The 14,854-nt window shown below is 39.5% G+C and overlaps 1 protein-coding gene across 1 annotated transcript in view; it reads left to right on the top strand.

Moving 5' to 3' along the window:
• The window catches only part of PAWR (pro-apoptotic WT1 regulator), a 76,611-nt gene that overhangs the window by 39,357 nt on the left and 22,400 nt on the right, over positions 1-14,854 (top strand). Inside the window, exon 3 of the mRNA XM_063133840.1 lies at positions 12,462-12,590. Within this exon, the coding sequence (XP_062989910.1) occupies positions 12,462-12,590 (129 nt within the window). The remainder of the gene's footprint in view (positions 1-12,461; positions 12,591-14,854) is intronic.

The following is a 14,854-nucleotide window of genomic DNA, read 5'->3' on the forward strand; positions in this document are numbered from 1 at the left end:
CAAACTGTGAGGCAAATAGAACATCCCCTGTTACATTAACCTGTTCTTCAGCATTGGAAATTAATTGATGGCTGTCATACAGTTGTGGAATGCTAGATGACTCTTATTTAATATTAGATGTTTTTTAAGTCATTTATAGTACAGTCCTATAAATGTCTAGTCAAGAGACTTAATTAGAACCACTTACCCATATATATATAGGATGACAACTGTTTCCTGTTCAGTGACTAGAACTTCATAGGTCTAATAGTTTATATTCTTACTCTAAACTGAAAATACCTATTATCTGCATGAGCTATATTTAATATTTCAATCCATTTGAAAAGCAGCAAATATTTTCACAATAACGTTTCATAGTTTAAACTAATTAAGCAACATTAAGGGAACTTAGTGTTAAATTAGCAAAGCATTTGCTTATGAAAAATGCCTTGATGAGCTTTAAATTGACGTAATGAATATATGAAGGAATAAATGGCAATGAAAGCTTAACATTCAGGTACATGGTTTAGCAACTAGTGTTAAGAACTCTTTACTTAGATTATATTAATAAGTATTCAATGCTCTACTTTCCAAGCGCTAAAGATAGTCCTAACAAAGGTAATGATAACCTGCAGTGAAAGTAATGTTAACAAAATTGAATGCCCAGTTGGTGTACACTTTTTGTGTCACAAGCCATGACTTCTAATTGCTATCTTTCTTGTTCTTTTAGCCTTTAATTAGTGACTTGTAGCATGACGAAATTTCTGGGTCACTGGACATTTTTCTCCTCCCCACCAATTTTAGAAAAAAACGTCTTCAATGGAATGTAGAGAATGAAGTCACGCTTTTCTTTTCTTATTGTACCAATCATTAACTCTTGCTGGGAGAACATTGTCCTTGTAAACAACTGTTCCTCCACAGGAAGAAAAGGTTGGAGGTGGGGCAGAAGGGGGAGAATGAATAAATACTCACTAGTTCCAAATGCAATATAGTATGATGTCTGGATTTTACAAGCTGATGCTTTTCTTTCAGTATCTTTGCACCTCTAGCCTAATAGTTAGCTTCCAAGCCATGTCCAGTGGCTCTCATAGTGAGAACACCCAAGTGAAAATGTTTTACAGTTCATGTGAAATGGGAAAAAAACCCATTGCAATGGAATACAATTTCCACACAATTATTTGCTCACCATGCTAAGATTAGTTCAACAAATGAAATTTTTTAATAACACAACCCACCAGCAAGTGTGCCATCTTGAAAGACTAGGACTTTTACCCATAATTCTAGGCCCTAGAACTGGGATGGGGAACCTCTTTCAGCTCAAGAGCCAAATTCAGTTTCAGAAAAGCTCTCTGGGGCTGCATCTTAGTGTTGGGTAGGATCTAAGGTAAAGAGGGCAGGGCCCAAAAAATGCAAAATATACCAGCATATTGCAGCTAAAAGCTCTTACTGCCAGTAACTGATCATTGGGAGAGGAATTTCAACGTTTTAGAGTGGGAGAAAACTTGCCCAATAGCTGGGAAACCACCAAACAATCAATGATTGGGGAAAGGGGGTGTGATCAGGGGAAAGTGGAATGGTCATTAGGAGAACCTTGGGAAGGCTGGATTTGGCCCCGGGCCTGGGGTTCTCCACTCCTATCCACGAAGGTATTGAATCAAACTACTTAGACGAATACAGGTTCAGTCCTTTTTCCAGCTTTTGTGAAGGAGCTTCTGTCCCTGTATCAGCTTGCTTGCACTTTGAGATTGCCTTCGAAAGCTTTGCTTGTGTGCCTGCTGGTGAGATCAGTTAGCTTGGTGGGCATGAGGGAGAAGGCCTTCTCAATGGAGCTCTGTTCCTATTGATCCGGTGTCAAAAAGTTTTATTTGGTTGAATGATTTGCTGTGCTGAGCCTGGTTATTGCTACTGCTGTTTTACTGTTTTTTGCTCACAATTCCCAGTGCTGCCTTCTCTGAAGTATTCTGGTGATTCTGTTTTTATCATATCCTGTGATTTTATATTTAGTTTTTATGTGGTGTAGACTACAGTGCAAAGACTTACCTCTAACATGTGGCTTAAAGATACTTTAAATAAAATAATACAACATATGTTTAGCATTGCAAGTATGAGATTATCCTCCCACACACTCTCTGCTTAACATAACTGTGGTTAATCTTAAACAAGCCAACTTCAAACTATAATTCATAAGACTGGCTTGTTTGCACTAACAGAAGTTAAGATTAACTACAGTTTAAGTTTTGGATGATAAGCTATACTGCAATTGCAGTTAGGCAAAACAGAACCAAAGCCTTCCAATTAGTTTGCAGCCACACCAAAGGAGGTAAGGAGGAACCGTTGAATCATAGAATAGCAGAGTTGGAAGGGGCCTACAAGGCCATCGAGTCCAACCCCCTGCTCAATGCAGGAATCCACCATTGAGACCAGGGATGGGTAGGTTTTTTCTTGTAACACTAAACCATGGTCCAAATGTAGCTTAAATATAAAATGTACAAGGACAGGCAGGTCTTAAAGTCTCAAGTCCAGGGGCGGCCCAAGACATTTTGCTGCCTGAGGCAAAGGACAAGAAGGCAGCCCCTCCCATTCCACGTATAAAAAATGAATCTGTCTTAACGCTGATGATAATACAGCATCTTCTACTATACTTAAATGGAGCAAGTCATATTAGGAGATGCAGAGCAGATCCCATGGCACACAGGGCTCTCCTCCCAATACCTTGCTGCAATTTCCCAGCATCTGCCACCTGAGGCACCTGCTTCATTCTACCTAGCGGTAGGGCCAGCCCTGTTCATTAAATACTCCCTTCATTAAATAAGTCCCTTCATTAAATACTCGCATAAATTTCATTCCACTTCTCATGTATGCTGCAATCAAAAAAGACAACAGATTGTTTCCAGTGGTGTCCCTCCACTGACAGAAGGCTCATTGATCCAGTGGAGGTGTCCATCAATGGAAAGGAGACCATTTTTGTTGATTCTTCCTTCGCCCTTTATCCCTTGCCACTCCCGTGCTGATCTGGAAGGGGCCTCTACTCTCTGGAGCAAACGGTGGTATGGGGAATACCTGTTTGTTTTTAATTTTTTAAATTTATTTTATAATACACAAACCACGTCCATACTTATTCTGTGACACTTCCTGTTCCCTCTCCTCCCCCCCCCCCGGCTTGGTCAATTACATCAAATCCCAGCACTTAACATGCAAAGTGGAATTATCTCATTAGTTGTGACAAGTCTGACAAAATATTTCAAGGAGATTGATGGTTGTCTTGATTTTTATGAGTCCCATAGATTTCTATAGGCTTCTGCCAGAGTTATTCTGTTTGGTTCCTTTTTCATATAGTCTATATATCTTTGCCAGTCCATTCTGGAGGTGTCTCTTTTCTTTATCCCTGTATGTGTTTTTAACTTCTGTGTCAACTTTTCGTTTATTGCTATGTCCCAGATTTTCTTTTTCCACAGCGATATTGTCAGCATCTGAGCTGTCTTCCAGTTTCCTGCTATTACTTGCCTCGTGGCTGTTAACATAAACCCTATTAATATTTTTTTTCTTTTAGCTCTCTATTTACTTTAACATACATATTGAATAAGGCTAGTTCTGGTGTTTCACAAACCTCTTGTTCAGCAATTATTCTTATTTCCTGAAAAACCTTGTCCCAGAATGTTTTGACCTTCCTACATTCCCACCACATATGGATTTGTGTCCCATTAGTTTGACATCCCCTCCAGTACAAAGGTGATATGTTATTATTAACTTTTGCCAATTTTACTGGTGTCAGATACCATTTCTGTAGTAATTTTAGTGCACCTTCTCTTATTTTTGTAGATATTGTTTGAAAGGGGAATCTGTCAAAAAATGTCTCCCATTCTCCTTCCTCTATTTCTTCTTCAATGTCTCTTTCCCATAAATGTTGAACTGCTGCATTGCGATGGGGAATACCTGTTGTAACTGCACTATACACATTCAGACCATTTTTTGAGCTTCCAGAAAAGTATTTCTTTTTCTTATTTACAGCTTTTGCTAAACTTAAAAGATATTGAAAAGGATACTAAAAAATAAATACAATCCATAAAAAGATTATACTACACAATTAAATGGAAGGAGCCAGACATTTGTGTATTTAAGACATGATTTCTTTAGGGAATGTATACACTACCCTTCAACAAAAAGGATCCTAGGGTGGGTTATGTAAAAAATATCAGTACAGATAAAAAATACAATCAGTATAAGACTATAAGTAATTCTCTCTCTGTTTGCACAGACTAGTTTAGAAATATGGTTATCTCAGAATATGGGTGTTTGTGTTTCAATTCTATTTGAATATCCTTAACTAATTTTAAAATGCACAATATATTGGCCTTACTTTCTTTAAATTCTCAGGTCTGTGGGGAAATACTATGATGTTTCTAATCTGTACAAATAAAAGTTTGACCACAGTTATTTTTTTCCTTTATGATGTTTTTTATATGTACAGAAGGAAAAGCTGTTAGTTTCCCCCCACTTTTATAGAGATCAAACATGACATGGAGGATGTCAAGAAATCTAAAGTATATAATGAAAATTGAATTTAAAATCAATAATCTGTGATGAAGTTTTTGTGTCTTCTAGTTGAAGGTGTTGCAAAGGTTAATAGCTGTTCTGCTGCATCTATTGTAGCAAAAGACTTTTTAGCTAAATCAGTGTTAGCTTCCATTTAAGGAAGAATGCCTGCTGCGACCATTGGTATTTACTAACTGCGCCTGTGAAAACATTCCTTTTCACCCTCAGATGCTCGTTCAGCTGTCTGTTGTCTAAGGGACATTATTATAGGCTTTACCATGCAGTTGGAAAAATTAACTGCAGATTTTAATACTGTGGACAGCAGCATCTGACTTCCACCCTCCCTGCGGAATTTGATCACTGCAGTGCTGTTGTAGTGATGGTTCTAAAAGCTTTTTGCATAAACCACACATTTTTGCAGATGTGTGGGTGCTGCAAATGCTTGACAAAACAAACCAGTGTTCACGTTGAACGAGACTCAACAGTTGGATTCATCCTGACTTGCCTATGGTATATTGAAATATAGAAGTAGATTAACCGCTTGAAATTCAGCATTGTATATGTAAACTAAAAATGTAGAGCAGATGGTCACTTTTTAGTAATATTAAGTTTCCTATTTGCAATCAGCTTATTTCACAACTTTTACCCTGGAAATTAGCCAGAAATATATTATGTGAGATGTACCAGGAAAAAGGGAAAAAATGATTGGTCAAAAACTGTACACAAGAGCAAACGGTGTGTGTGTTTAAGAGTAGGGACATAAACTTTTTATTATCGTCACCTTGCTATCCTCTTCTGCCAAAATGGGGTCGACTAGGAAGGGAGTGTGGCAATGTTTTCTTTAATTTTGGCTACCCATAATCAGTATGGTGACAACAAAATGTGAACCAAACAGTAGTGCAAACCAAGCATAGTGTGAACCAAACAATAATGCAGAGATGTTGCAATCAAGAATGCAAACCCAGACATATGGGTTTAGATTTTATTTTATTTTTAAAAAAGAAGCTAGTTCCTAGTTTCTGTCTCTTCATAACAGCATAGTATGAACAAAAAAAAACCAAGGTTGTGTTTCTGTTGACTGCTCTGAAGCAAATGCAACAGACTGGGACACAGGGCAGTATCTAGTGCTGGCAGTCCACCAAGGCTAAACATGTTGCTCTAGTGGGAATGACCGCTAGCTCAATGGAAAGCTAGCATAACACAAGGTCTGCTGACTTGTCTCATTCCAGAAGCAGTAGCTTCAGCTAGTTTCTGGTTGTTCCTGCTGGCACAGCAGCAGCAGCAGGATTGGATACTGCCCATTGCTGAGAGGGAAGGCAGAAACTTGCCCATTGCCACCAACCCAAGAGGTTGGTTTAGTCACCTTTTTATGTGTTGCCAAAAGTGAGTGGTGACCATTTAACTTCTGTATGGAATAGAAGAGTATAGCACTTTGGAGACATCATGGCAGTCAGGGAAACGCTTATTTCACACTCCACTCAACCTCATCTCCCTCTTGATCATCACTGTCCATAATGAGGGATATATACACAGTGCCTTGCCTGTATCATGGGCCTTTAAAAACACATCACTTGTGGCCTTTTTCATAGTGCCCAAGCAAGGGGAATCTATATATTCACATCCATAAATTCTTCATTCTTTGTTTTGTTTATCAAATAATGGCTTTGAGGCATTTATCTCCCCCCCCCTTTTTTTTTGGAGTTTAAAAAGCTCTGTCTTCCATCAGGCATGCTTAATTCCCATCTTTTGTCCGAGAAGATCAAGGCAGCATATGTAGGGCCATCTCATGTTATCCTTTCAGTGAGGAAGTTTAGATTGAGAAATGAGTTACAGTGTATTTAGGACAATCTTTAGAGGACTGATCAAAATTATGTCACAAAAATATGACCTTATGTCTAGCCATTCTACAAGCACATCCCTAAACAATCTCAAAGCAGTGATGTGAAGCAACCTAAGACAGATGAACTGGAATATGATGGCATCTACCTTTATTTATTTTCACTTTTTCTCCAAGAAACGGAAGGTAGCATATTTGGTTCTCCTTCCTCACTTTATCTTCTCAACAATCTTGTGAAGCAGGCTGAGAATGTGTAACCGGCCCAAGGTCACCCGTTGAACCTCCTTCTGTGACATCCTAGCCCAACATTCTAACCACTACACAACAGTGGCTCTCAATAGAGGACATTGGGTTTCTGCAACTTTGTGGGGGTGGGGGTTGAAGACAAGAGATAGGAGTGTGACACCTTACTTGTACACACACTTTCACTGGTAGAATTTGGACCAATCCGTTCTAAAAAACTTTTCATGCTAATAACAAAATAAGACCTGTTAAGACAACATGCTAAACCATGGTTAAACTGCTAACCCTTTTGCAACAAATATTTAGTGTGTTTAAACCATGGTTATTTAGTGTGTTTAAACCATCATGGTTAAGAATGGTTCACACGACATGCTAAGCCATAATGGCCCTATTCAGAAGACATCTTAACCACGGTGGTTAAGCCAGAAAGCCGGGCCCCGTTAGTCACCGTGGTTTAAGGTGTCTTCTGAACGGGGCCAATATTTAGCTCAAAATGTTTAACCACCATGGCTTAGCATAACATCTGAACAGGGTCAGAATAACAAATAAAAATATATACTTGACTGCAGAACACCATAGGATCTAACATTAAGCTTCCATATCTGGCCCAAGAGGGTGTTCACACTTGGTGAATCTCAGCTAACCATATTCTAAGAGGGGAACTGACTATATTATCAGCAGACTTTGCTATGGTGCTGCTGAAGAATCCTCAGAAAGAGCACAAAATAATTTTAGTAGTTCAGGAAGGATGCAGACCATCCTAAAAAGCTCTGGAGCAGCCCAATACCTCTGCAGCCTTTCCAGAAGCTATAGAACATCCTTTCCCAAACTGGCACCCTCTAGATGTGTTTGGACTACATTTTTCATCATCCCCACCCAGTTTGGGCTACATTTCCATCATCCCCACCTAGTCCAAACACATCTGGAGAGCACTAGGTTGGGGAAGGCTGCTAGAGAAGGCTTCCTTTTCTGTGTCTCAGGAAATGAGGTACTCTGTCATGTCTTGCTTAACTCACAACAGATACAACCATGTAGCACAAGCAGTGCTAGCCTGGGATAGGAGCAGCATATCCTTAGTTATGATCACTTATTCTTTATATTAATATAATTATTCTTTATCTTTTATAAATATATTTTTTGTTTTCCTTTCAGTTCCATCTTCTTCCAAAGGCCTTCCATTATTACCTTCCTTGTGGTTCGTAATGTCTCCCCTGCATATTTGTCTTACAATAAATCATTAAAAAAAATGCATTGGCTCAAATTATATTTATAATTGTTTCACTCAGCATTGTTGGCAAGATTATTGTTTTTTGTAGCAACAAAGCTATCTTCTCAGTCTAACAAACCCTGGTAGTTAGGAATGGAGACAAGCTTGGGCGTCTCTCTCCTTCTCTCCCTTCCATTCCCTCCTCTTCCAGAGGAGAATTTCTGGTTTATTGAAACCACCATTTCCCTCTGATTTCCGCATTGGGAAAGTGTGGGTTAGGGTGCAGTCCTATGAATTGCACCCTTGGTGACTGGAAGCTCCTGAACATGGAGGGGTCGGGTCATCCATTGCAGGGCAAGAGTACTGGCAGAAGTGATCTTCACCTCCTAGTCCTCCTGCCGTGTGGATTTCACTAGATGGGCTTTTCAGCCCGTCTAGCGAGGGTGCTTTGGAGGGGAATGGAAGGAGTCTGGAAGCAGCTCAGGACAAGTCATAATCCTAGCCCCTCTAATCTCCCCCCTCCCTGCACACTGGAATGCCCCCTTTACCCCTCTCTGGGGTCAAGTCTCTGGCCTTGGAAAGGCAGACTCTCTCTGCGACGGGGAGGGGGGGGTCACATCTCTGACTCTACAAGCAACCCTATTTTCCCTGGAACGCTCCCAGGCACTATAGGATTGTTCTCTCCTGTATTTTCTGCAAACCATAGTTGGCAGTCCTGTTTTTTAGGGAGCACTTAAACCAGAGTTTCTTGGTTTATCATGAGGAAACAAGAAAGTTTACTCTGCATGCAAGAGGAGAGAAAGAGAAGGAAGCATGGTTTGTTGGACTGGGAGTGTTACTTCTGAATGAGTTTGTTTTGTTTAGTAGTTTAATGTTACAATTGATGCCATCTTGCAAGCTGTAAAAGATACATTTTTAGACATGCTTTTAAAAAATTGTTCTTGGAAAGAAACCATGCTTTTTTCCTCTCCTTATTTTTGAATCATTTTACTAGCATTTTTAGTTTGGAATTGGATCAAGTGTAATTGTTCTTGTGTCATAGCACCAGAAAATCAAGTCTATGAAAGTGTCTTAAATGTTCCATGGACAAGCAGTGTTTACAAATACATGTCCAAAAATTGAAATAAATCTACAGTACTCCAAAATGAGTGCTCTATATACAGTGAAATGCAAGAATAGCTTAGCTGAAAACATTTGCCTTGTCTGAAGATAGAAAGACTTGAAACAGTGAAGGATTAAAATAAATATTAATTCAAACATAGAAGGTTCCTGGTAGACCAAGAATCTTCTAGATGGAGATATTTTGGTTTCCTGTTCCTCCTCTGTAATGCAACAACTCCATTACCCCCAAACACTTTACAAGGTAGACCACTGTCTGCTGTTCATTGTCCCTTTCACTTTTTTGGCTTTTTGGGTGGTGGGAGTTGCTCCAGGGCTCGCATGTTTTCCACCTCTGCTCTAGAGTAAAAATGAGAAAAGATGTAGCAGGTAGAGATTTAAAGTAAAGTCTGTTTTAGCTCTTCCTTCGGTCAGTGGCCTTTTAAGGTTGCTAACACCAGTGTTATTTCTCACTAGTGAGCAGTGCCATGGCAGGTCCACTACTTTGTTTCTTTTTAGCTGGCTGGGATGGAGTGTAGGGCAGGTCTGCATAGACCATTTTCAAATGAAGAAGGAATGGCCAGTGGGAAAGAGGTGAAAGGGGAGCTGACGGGGGAGAGCTAAGGAGGGAGATGGGCAGTCAGCCACAGAATTGCAAGTCTGTGCTGGTATTTCGGAAGTCAAAATGGTTGCTGAGGAATGTTAGTAACGTGAGGAATGCTCACATTAGGAAAATGGCTAATTATCACTTGAAAGGTTGTGAGATTTTTTAATTTTTTTTTAGCATCTTGCTCTTCCAAGTCACATTATACTGCCATTGTTTGGCTTGTTAGCTTTACCACCCTATGGCAAAGCATCATGAAAGGACCCCATAAACCTTCAATGCTTAGATTGCTCAGACATGAATACGTCTGCTGATGGTAGTTTATGGAAGGAATACAACTCATCATAGAGGGGTTCTGGCAGGTGAAGAATTAAGCAGAGTATGGTTGAGACTAAGAAATCTTTTCAATTAGTAATTGAAGTGGGTGAATTTTGGTAAATAGTTGCTGGTTTGTCAGCTGAGCAAATATTAATGATAGTGTATCCAAAAGGACTGCTTAATAGATACTACATTGGAAAGCATTTTATTAATAAAAGGCATCCTGCTTCTGTAGTCTTCTGAATATTTTTAATAGTCAGTGTGTGTGAGAGTGTTTGTGTGTGTGTGTAACTAGTTTTGTAGGTTTCCCCTGCCCCCACGGCAAAGATTAGGAGAAAGCATGATTACTGTAATCTCAAATGCTTGTTGAGGAGGAATGTAATTGATTCTCTAACTGTGTCAATGTCATTTTGTAATATTTAGTTGTATGAGAGCCCACATAGTTTGATTTTTTATTTTGGGGGTTAAAATATCATTGAAGTTGATAGCTTTATAAAAGTACAGAATCACAGGAAGGCAATTCCAATAGTATGTCTTTCTAAGAATATCATTCCTAAAGAAGCAATGTAATTCAAAGAAAAGTAGCAGTCCAAATTACTATAACATACAAGATCCTTTAAATATTGAATGCTTTTTAGCATTCAAAAGCATTATAATCCTGAAGCTCTATGGCTTCAGATGTAACAGAAAACCATGATTTCCCACTATGACCTTCATCTTGTGTGTTAGGGTAGTCTTCCTTTCTAGCCTCTAGCCTTGCTCTTTCTTACTCCTTTACCCCTTTACCTTGTATTTCCTCCTCCCTTCCAGCCTCTAGCCTCCCTATTTCTCTCCCCCAGCCCCTCTCTTTAGCTCACTTGTGACTAACCAGGCGCCCACGACAGACATTACGTGACAAGCCACATGCACTGTGAGAGCCATTTTGTGGTGGTGTCCACAGCAGTATAACCTAGCTGTTGTTGCACCATAAACTTTAACATAGCTACTTACATACCCACCTGACCCCGTGCAATTTTTTTATAGCTTGATTCCTGCTAAGGCCAATTTTATTTTGCATAACAATAAATCATAGACCTCTTGCGTGTCTAAACCTTTTGCACATTTTTTTCCAGATATGGTGGCTTTATCTTCAGCCTATTCCTCAGTCTGAAACCTTTTTTCCTGTGAAGGTTTCTAGGGTTTTCACTTTCTGTGATTATTTTAAAGCTGACAAAATCAGCTTTCAGTCCTAACCTCAATGTTTACATTTTACCAGGAAAATAACATACATTCCCTGTATAATCTTCCTTTACTTTAGAAGCCTTATATGAGGTCAGTAGTTCTTGTTGCAGAAATCTGATTTTGTTAGAGCTGCAGATTAGATCTACATTTTGAGCTGCATTCCTAACTCTGGAATGTCTCTGTCCATTGAGCTTCTGTGACATCACAGAAACACAGCCAATGCCTAGAACTAAAATGGTAGACTTCCAGCTAATAGCCGGCCTGTGATTTACATGTAGCTTTGTTCTCCTTTTGAGTTACCTTAACCTAATTTTGGAAAAATTTGGGTGGGGAAAGTTTGTTCTCACCTTTTAACTGTAGTCCCAGCAGCTGTGGGTAGATCCACTTTTTTTTAGGGAAGGACAGGAATGAAATCATGTCCTAGACTGTAAGAGGAGTGAGTGTGTGGGGTGAGAGCGGAAGGGGGATAAGTGTGGGAACAAGTGTTACAACGCTGCTTTTCTTTCCTCAGAACATCTTGGTGTATGTGCTCCCCTAGGGCCATCACTCTTCTTTCCAATTATCTGGGGAGGTGCTGCTCCTTTGCCAACCCACCTTTTCTTTTAGTCTTGTCTTGTTCCATATCTTGTGGGAGAAAGAGCTGTTTTCACCCATATTGTGAGTCAGCGAGCAGAGAGCTTAAACCTCTACACCTGTGTTGAGGTTTCTAGATCTTTGTTGGAATAGCCGCATCCAGTTTATTCTTGGCACTACAGGTGTGTGTGTGTGTGAGAGAGTAAGTAAGTAAGTAAAACAATAAAAGAATCCTGAATAATTTCACGCAGTCTTGTTGATCTCTGCTTGTGAACCTGTATTACCTTTCCTGAGACTGAATGAAATGTATGGGCAACTAAGATGTAGTGGCCCACTGTTTCATCTTCTCCCTTCTAATAACTAGTAATTTAGCAACTAAATGCTGAAGCCATCATGAGGAGTTTTATATACTAATTACTAGCAGAAGGAAGGTGAAGTAGCAGGCCACTAAATGTTACACAAATCTTCACCCCCACCCAAGTTTCAGTATGAAGACTGTACCTTGATATTTTCCATCTGTTTTTCTTCCCGTTACAGTTGCAGACATTTTTAAAATGCTATTGAAAAATGTGACCATTCTGAAAGCAGTGTGCTGTGGCTACTAGACTTTGCTTTTTGCTTCTAAACTGCATCCTATGGTGATCCTATGAAGCTGCCTTACAGCAAGTCCAGATCCTTGGTCTATCTCGACCAAATGTAATACTCTTGTAATAATCTTCGACTTAAATCCACAAATATTTGACAAGGCAGACACAAGCGTCAAATGTAGCACTTTGAACTTGGCTTGGAAATAAAGCAACGACACACACACACACACACAACCCAAACCATTTCTGTGTTTATTTTAGAGCTTGGATGAATATGATGATGATGAAGCAGGACAAAAGGAACGTAAAAGGGAAGATGCAATTACACAGCAAAACACTATGCAGAATGAATCGGCCAGTGCAGACCCAAGTGCTTCACTCATATTACAGGTTAGTAGTTTTAATACTCCCCCACCATTTTAGTCTTGAATTGGCATGTTCTAGCGAGTTTGAAATAAAAAGAAATTCAACATGCATCTACTTCTGGTTTCTATGAGGAATTGTATAAATATTTCTGCGAAACATGGTTATCTCCACATAGCCAATACTTTACCAAATAAGCAGCTGCCAGCAGATAAGTTTATTTTAATGCTCATTCATTAGCATTCAAGAACCTATCCTATAGACTGAAAGCCATGCATTTCATACTTAGGAAATGCATGGCTTTCTGTCTATAGGATAGGCTCTTCCTGGCAAATGATGTATCATTGCAAGGGTGAGCAACATGTAGCCCTCCAGAGATTTTGCCCTCCATCAGTCCCATCAGTCCTAGCCAGCGTTGTAGGCCAAAACACCTGGAGGGCCACAAGTTGCCGACTCTAGTTTCATTAGGACTGCAAGCTTTAATGGGTAGCTTGATAAAGTGAAGGTTTACTTTCTCAAACCCAGTTCTAATTAACAAGGGCAAATTTTAAAAGATAGGGCTGAGAGATAAGGACATGCTTGTCTTGTTTTTGAGGCACTGGGGTGTACTGTAATATGCAGTGATTAAAGAAAATATTTCCTTCCAACAATGGGGCATGTTTCTTAAAACCGTTGTGTTTCTGGTAACAAGCTAAAGTACTGGTATTAACCTTTAAAGCCCTAAAGTGTTTGAGGCTAGGTTATCTAAAGCACCACCAATATGAAGCTTCCCATATGGTAAACTCAGTTTCAGAGGCTCTGTCATATTTGCACCAGTAAGATCAGTTAAATTGGTGGGCGTGAAAAACAGGGCCTTCTTGGGGATAGCCCCATGATTCTGGAATTCCCTACTGAGCTATGCATGCACTCCTACAGTGCAGGCCTTTGAATGGTTCTTAAGAATGTCTGTTCTAGTCTGCCTTTCTCTCAGTTTTTGTGCAGCTGACTTTTGAAATTCTGAGCTGATTTAATGTGGATTTCTTTTCTTTTTTTGTGGTATGGATTAATCTTACATTTTTTCAAATCTGCTGCCTTGTTGTAGTATATTATGATTTGATGTTTTAATATATCTTATTTTATATATTCCCTTCTCCGATGACATTTATCTTAGGATCCAAGGCTACACAAAATTAGGTTATGGGCATATTTTAATTATGCCAAATAGTTCTGCATTTTTTAATTGTTCAGTTTGCAGCAGCCTTTCAAAGTACATGCTGAAAGCCTTTTAATTATTGAATTAAATTGCACACATTGCTTATTAGCAGGGGGGGGTTGTAAGAGAAAAACAAACAATTATCTGCACTTTCAGATATCACATGTGAAGTAAATCGTCTACAGCCATTTTCCATGTTGAGTTTTCTTGATACCTTTAGCATGCATATAGGTAGTGCATATAGGACAGGCATATAGTTGTGCTAACTGCATTTCTAAATAATTTCCTGTGGCTGGTAGCACTTTCAGCCAATAGCCACACAGAAAACAAAGAAGAGGGCATCACTGAAGTTTGTAGGTTTGTATATTGTTTATTCTAATAGTCTGTTTTTATTTGTATCAGGCTTGTAGTTATTTCTGGATTTAGATGCTTTATTTATTTCAGGACTCTTTGGGCTCCTCTACGCCAAGCAGAATATTCCACTATGAAAGAGGTATGAAAGCAGTATATAAAAGGCAGGAGCCACACTACTGCTTTATAGCAGTGTCGAAATGCACTGACAACTGTTGGGGCCCATGACACATACCATATACCGCTTTCATACTGCTTTCATTGTGCTATATCCTGCTTGGTGTAGATGTGTCATGGGCCCAAACAATTGTCAGTACACTTCAGTACCACTATAAAGCAGTAGTGTAGATCTTGCAGTGTACTTCAATATCGCTATAAAGTAGTAGTGTGGCTCCTGCCTTTTATATACCACTTTTATACCTCTTTCATAGTGGAATATCCTGCTTGATGTAGAGGAGCCCTTTGTCTGGGAGGCCTTAGTGGAATGCTTGACACAGGATACAAATTGTGAAGCATATCCATTCAGAACACCTGAGGCATTCCTTGTGCGAGAGGCACTTGACCCAACACATCCCTCCCACCCACCCCATGCTGTGTAACTTTGTGGCTCATGGAAAGCTGGCCTTTGGACAGCCTACAAGAGAGACTAGCTATACACAGACAGATCAAAGCTTTTGGAATTTCTCATCCATAGTCCACAGCACCACTAGCCCTAAATGGACACCATCATCCAGTGAGAGCACAGACT

The sequence above is a fragment of the Elgaria multicarinata genome, chromosome 9, assembly GCF_023053635.1.
Source record: "Elgaria multicarinata webbii isolate HBS135686 ecotype San Diego chromosome 9, rElgMul1.1.pri, whole genome shotgun sequence".
Classification (NCBI taxonomy): domain Eukaryota; kingdom Metazoa; phylum Chordata; class Lepidosauria; order Squamata; family Anguidae; genus Elgaria; species Elgaria multicarinata.